The sequence below is a fragment of the Priapulus caudatus genome, unplaced genomic scaffold, assembly GCF_000485595.1.
Source record: "Priapulus caudatus unplaced genomic scaffold, Priapulus_caudatus-5.0.1 Scaffold650, whole genome shotgun sequence".
NCBI classification, from domain to species: Eukaryota; Metazoa; Priapulida; class Priapulimorpha; order Priapulimorphida; family Priapulidae; genus Priapulus; species Priapulus caudatus.
This window is the reverse complement of record NW_014577711.1, coordinates 108,305-113,698: the sequence shown is the minus strand read 5'-3', so window position 1 is coordinate 113,698 and position 5,394 is coordinate 108,305. Positions and strand designations below refer to the sequence as shown.

The window sequence follows — 5,394 nt, the reverse complement described above, 5'->3', positions numbered from 1 at the left end:
TGTGTGTGTGTGTGTGTGTGTGTGTGTGTGTGTGTGTGTGTGTGTGTGTGTGTGTGTGTGCGTGTGTGTGTGTGTGACTGCTACGCAGAAACACGGTGCAGAGTTCCATCAAAACAGCAGCATATTACATGTAAAACGAGTCAAATATGCTTTACGCCATCATGTCCACGAAGTTGTGTATAGGTCCATTAGCGCAGCGTGCAGTTCTTTGTCAAAATGTATTATTAAACATCCGTTAACTTTACCTACATAGCCATCTCTCCAGTAGCGTAAGTCCTACCTAGCCGATTATGCGAGTCTGTACGTGGATCTACAACAAGTCGACCTAACAACAGCTAACCGCTAAATACTCTTCCAATTTCTCGAGGGGAACCTTTAATGGGGACAAACTTTAATGGGGATCGCGTTGCGAGCATTTCAACCGTTGTATGGCGCTTTCACCTCCTAAGGAACATTAGCCGCTGCTCACTTTGGATAGAGTAAACCTGATTCCTGCTTCTGCGCAGGGCTTAAGCATCAGTCACATGCACTCAACACTATTCATAGATTTGAAGGCTGAAAAGATTTTTCTCAAAAGAAATCCACTTCCTGCTCATCTCCCAGGTAAGGGGGATCCACAAATACCCTGGTGGTTTTAAACCTAGGCCAATCAATAATTTCATCGTGCCGACGAAGAGACTGTGTCATTCACCCTCGTGTCTCAGGGATCGGCGCTTCCCATGTAGGCCCCTAATATACTCATACGGAAGTCTAAAGCCACAGGCACTTCTAAATACACTCGATCGTCACAACTTCAACTGGTAGCGCCGATCCCATTATAACTACTCTTGTGTGGCGTATTTCCTGTACTATGCGTGACTAAAATAGTTATTGCATCATTATAACCAGTAGCGGCGCTAAGACGCTCCATACTGCCCCATTAAAATGATTAGCAATCTGCCTTTAGACAACTCTGAGCACTAATCTAACGTCTAACGGTTAGCTACGACATACTGGTGAATTCATACGTGAATTGATGCGTGAATACATGCTGAATGGAGAATTCATTCGTAGATTTGATGCGATGTCGGGTTTAATAATTATGAACAAATATGTATGAGCCTAATGCGACTGTAATTATACCTATATGGATTAGGCTATTCAGTCTATCAACCCAGTGCAGGTACTTATTTGTGAACACTATTCAAAGCATAAGTAACGCGTTGGGCATTAAGTAGATTAAAACACACTTAAATTTCCGATTCATAGACACGTATACTCATTTACTTTATTTCCGAGAATGGTACATCACGAATTTGTGTATACGACGAGCGTACGTCTGAAACGCAAAATCTACACTCGCACTTTTTACTTTTCGTTTGCTGTTGGGGTCTAGATCGAGTAACTGTTCCATTATAACGCCGTCAATGGATCACAGAATGAAAATGTCGCCTTGGCTTCTTCGACAACAAGTTTCTACTGTGAAACGGTAACTAGGTTACCAAAATCCTCTTATTTACAGCAACCACATCATGCATGTACGTCTTCTTCAGTATAAAATCTGAAGTCACACGCCCACGCACACGCACACGCGCACGCACGCACGCACGCACGCACACACACACACACACACACACACACACACACACACACACATACATACATACATAAGTGCATGTGGACGTCAACTCTAATGGATTCCGACATTTCCAACGTAGCACGTTAAATAAGCCGTAGCTACGTAGTATAAGTAGCAAGTCGTAGCACGTTAGTATAAGTGAATGAAGTCATTGCGCATGCCGTAAGAATAGGATCAAACTATCTTTATGCTTTGTGATTTATGTGTAATTAATGAGTAGCGCTACTCAACTACCTTGCGTAGGGCGTAACTCATTGCATGCAAAGTGCTCATGGATTTAAGGCTGCGGCGCTTCTTTTCTGGAATACAATACTGGAAGACAATACTGGATAACGATTAATCGGCAATTACTTTTTGGCTCTTCATTCAAGTCGTGATTTCTCAGGCAGACAAAAATGGAACGTAAATATTTCGGTGTATCGTGTAGCGTTGCTGATGATGTCTCATACAAAGGCGCCCTACGACATGATGAAATGTGCGCCGGCAGTCAGCCTAGCAGAAGAAAAAAATCAACGCTGACGTTCTCAACAACAATTACTGTCTAAGAGCTGATTGAGATTTCGTACGGCCACTCATGCAACTATGACAAGGCACCGGGTTATGCCGCACAGGAGTTCTACACGAATTATATTATAGGATTTTTATTGTATTTATATGAATATAAATATATTTGCTTGGTTAAAACTCCAGTCTCACATACACTGACAGTCTTCATTCTAGCAAGCATATTATGCGTGCTACTGGTGGGCTGGATCGGTGCTTCGGTTGTGTACAGGTAATTATTTGATACAAACACAAATAAAATCGATAAGCTGATAGAATGAGAATACAGTAATAGATTGAGCTAGATGAATTGTACTGTTACCAGCTAGTTCAGCTCTATTTCTCATATCTATTTCTCGTAGGACTTTGCGTCTGCGTTACCAAATTTGCTGGATTGATTTGATATAATACGCTGATTTAATAAAGCGATTTGGCAATGCGGCAAATTGATTTAATAATATATATATATACTATCAAGAGCTAATAATACATATATTATTAGCTCTTATTGGTATTATTAGCTTTTGGTATTATTAGCTCTTGGTATTATTTGCTCTTGATACTATTGTTGCTACAAGCCCGTTTGCACCAGTGGAACACGTAAAATCCCACACTTCGTATCCCGTAGTTCGTGGTTGATTAGGTGGCATGTGATATATACACATGAGCGCATACACGCCAGTACATATTTGCATGATATCGCGCATATCGTTGTTAGGAAATAAAATCCACAAATTATCTTCCCATGCAACTAGATTTAATCAGCTAGCAAGTGGGAAACGACGATGCTAAAATAGTTAAACAAACGATAACCGGTTTTAATATCGTTTTTCGTTGCTTAGGGAATGAAGTACCTGCACGAGTCCCCCATTAAATCTCACGACGATCTCTGCTCACCTAACTGCGTCTGCGACAGTAGATTCGTTGTCAAGGTAACAACTTTCGGTGTGCGAACGTTGAACCCTACTTACGTAAGATTTTTCACACAACGAAGAACGACGCCACGACGGAAACGCGGCTCACACACACACGCGCACGCACGCACGCACGTACGCACGCACGCACTGGCCCGCCATTAATCTATGGTGTGGGAAAGCGACGCATACCAGCTGCTATTTCCAACACTAGTATATGTCAGGTTTTACCAGCAAGTTCACCCCTACATTTTGGTATTTTTATTCCATTATTATTTTGAATTTTCCGATGGCTTTGCCCGTGCAAAACAAACAGTGGGGATTCATGTTGATCCGAAAGTTAAAAAAAAGAGAATTGTCGTAGTCAGAATGAAGGCTGTACATGTACTCAAAAGTGCCGCAAATACTATCTCCCGCGATCTACATTTTCAAAAATTTCTGGGGGAGAACCCCCATACCCCCCGCTTGTTTTTCACCCCCTCCTTGGAATCCTAGATCCGCCACTGAACAATTACATATCTTGGGAGCAGAGAACAATGAACAAAAATGTCGCCTTTTCGCATGGCACCCAAAACAAAGATTGCAGAGAAGGTAGAGGAGCCGTAGGCTGTGGAGAGGGAGGCGGAGGAGCCATTAAAATATTAAGTCATCCACTATTTTGCGCAGTTTGTTGTTTTTGGCCCCCTTGTTAACAAATCCTGGCTACACCACTGTTTTTTTGTGTTTTCTGACCATATTATTATGCAATTGAAAATAGGAGATTTGGGGATATTTTTTTGGGACAACCAGAAATTGTTGCGGACAACCCGATTTGATGCCTGGGTTGTCCGCAGGACAACCACATTTTTTTGCTTATTTCGAGCACTGCTATATATATAACAACTTGTTATATATAGTCAATGGCCGCGTGTGTGCTGTAGCTGCAGGTGCCGACTTGTTCTTGCTGCCAGTGCCGTGTAACTAGTCTAATGCCTAAGTAATTTTATTGAATATTGTTATCTGCAAATCTCGACGATAAAACAGGCGCAGATCAGGAAACTGGTACCCGAATTACATTACCTGTGAATGAAGTATGATTCAAGAGTTCTAGCCGCGGCTTTGTATAACCGACAAACTTTCTGGGAGTGCGTTAGGAAAGATGTTTGCAAGTGTGCCATTTCTGCCCTTGGGTATGGTGCTACACATAGAAAATTTTGCACCGCATAGAAAATTTTGCACAGTTAGTTAGTAGTTAAATCCGGTTCGAGTGCGCAGGCGCTGAGTGCAGCACCCATATTTCCGGTGTCGCATGAGTCGGTACCCGGTACGTAAGTCATTTCTCATTGGCGTTAAAAAAAATTCGGGAAATATCCGCATAATCTCATAAATATTCTGTTATAGTTCAATTTTTATATAATCTTATTCTTATTCTCATATAATCAAAGTTCAAGGGACTATATCGAATGTTTAATCAATATCTTTTATTCTTGTTTGATATCGGTGCAAAGGCTCTTAGCTTATGTTACAATGTTCATGATATACCGATGAAAATAAATTTTACTTGAACTTGAACTTGAACTTTTACTTGACGGAAAGAGACAAAGTTGATCAAATTGACAAATCAATACTGCGGATCGCAATAGAAAAACCTCAAATTTGTAATTAACTAAAAAGGAAGAGAGAGAATTCCAACACGGAATGACAGAAACAAAGAAGCTAAACCTTTGAAGATGGGATGCGTCGGAAGCAATGATCACGCTTCAAGTGCTAGGTTAATAGCACTAGAAAAACAGCAGAGATTATTTGACCACCTGAATTGCTATTGGGGAAAAACGGCATACTAATCACAGGTCAGAGAAAAGTTATCAAATTATTCAACACACACTATACGTACGTACACCAATCTTGTTGCTATAATATGTAGTAAATGACACTGTCGAAACAAGCTCACATGCAAGTATTTTTCGCTATACAAAATGTGTCAACGTCAAGCTTTAGCTTTAATCCAGGTACTCATTAAGAAGTTTTAAAATCAATCCATATACTATCTACCAATATAGTAACACCAGCAATAACAGCTAATAACACCACCAGTACCAGCACCAGCGGGGGTGAGGAGGAGGAGAAGAAGAAGAAGTTGAAGAAGAAGAAGAAGAAGAAGAAGAAGAAGAAAACGAAAAAGAAGAAGAATTAAGAAGAAGGAGAAGAAGAAAAAGAAAAAGAAGAAGAAGAAGAAGAGGAAGGGTCAGCAGGAGGAGGAGAAGGAGGAGGAGGAGGAAGAGGAGGAGAAGTCAGAAAATCGTCAGACACTAGCGAAAGATTATCGCAAGGAATGACCTC

General features: G+C 41.0%; 1 protein-coding gene across 1 annotated transcript in view; it reads right to left on the bottom strand.

Moving 5' to 3' along the window:
• The window catches only part of LOC106812454 (NADH dehydrogenase [ubiquinone] 1 beta subcomplex subunit 9-like), an 11,659-nt gene extending 7,338 nt beyond the window's left edge, over nt 1-4,321 (bottom strand). The window contains exon 1 of the mRNA XM_014816338.1: nt 4,135-4,321. Within this exon, the coding sequence (XP_014671824.1) occupies nt 4,135-4,232 (98 nt within the window). The 5' untranslated portion in view covers nt 4,233-4,321. The remainder of the gene's footprint in view (nt 1-4,134) is intronic.
• Nucleotides 4,322-5,394: the final 1,073 nt, after the last annotated feature.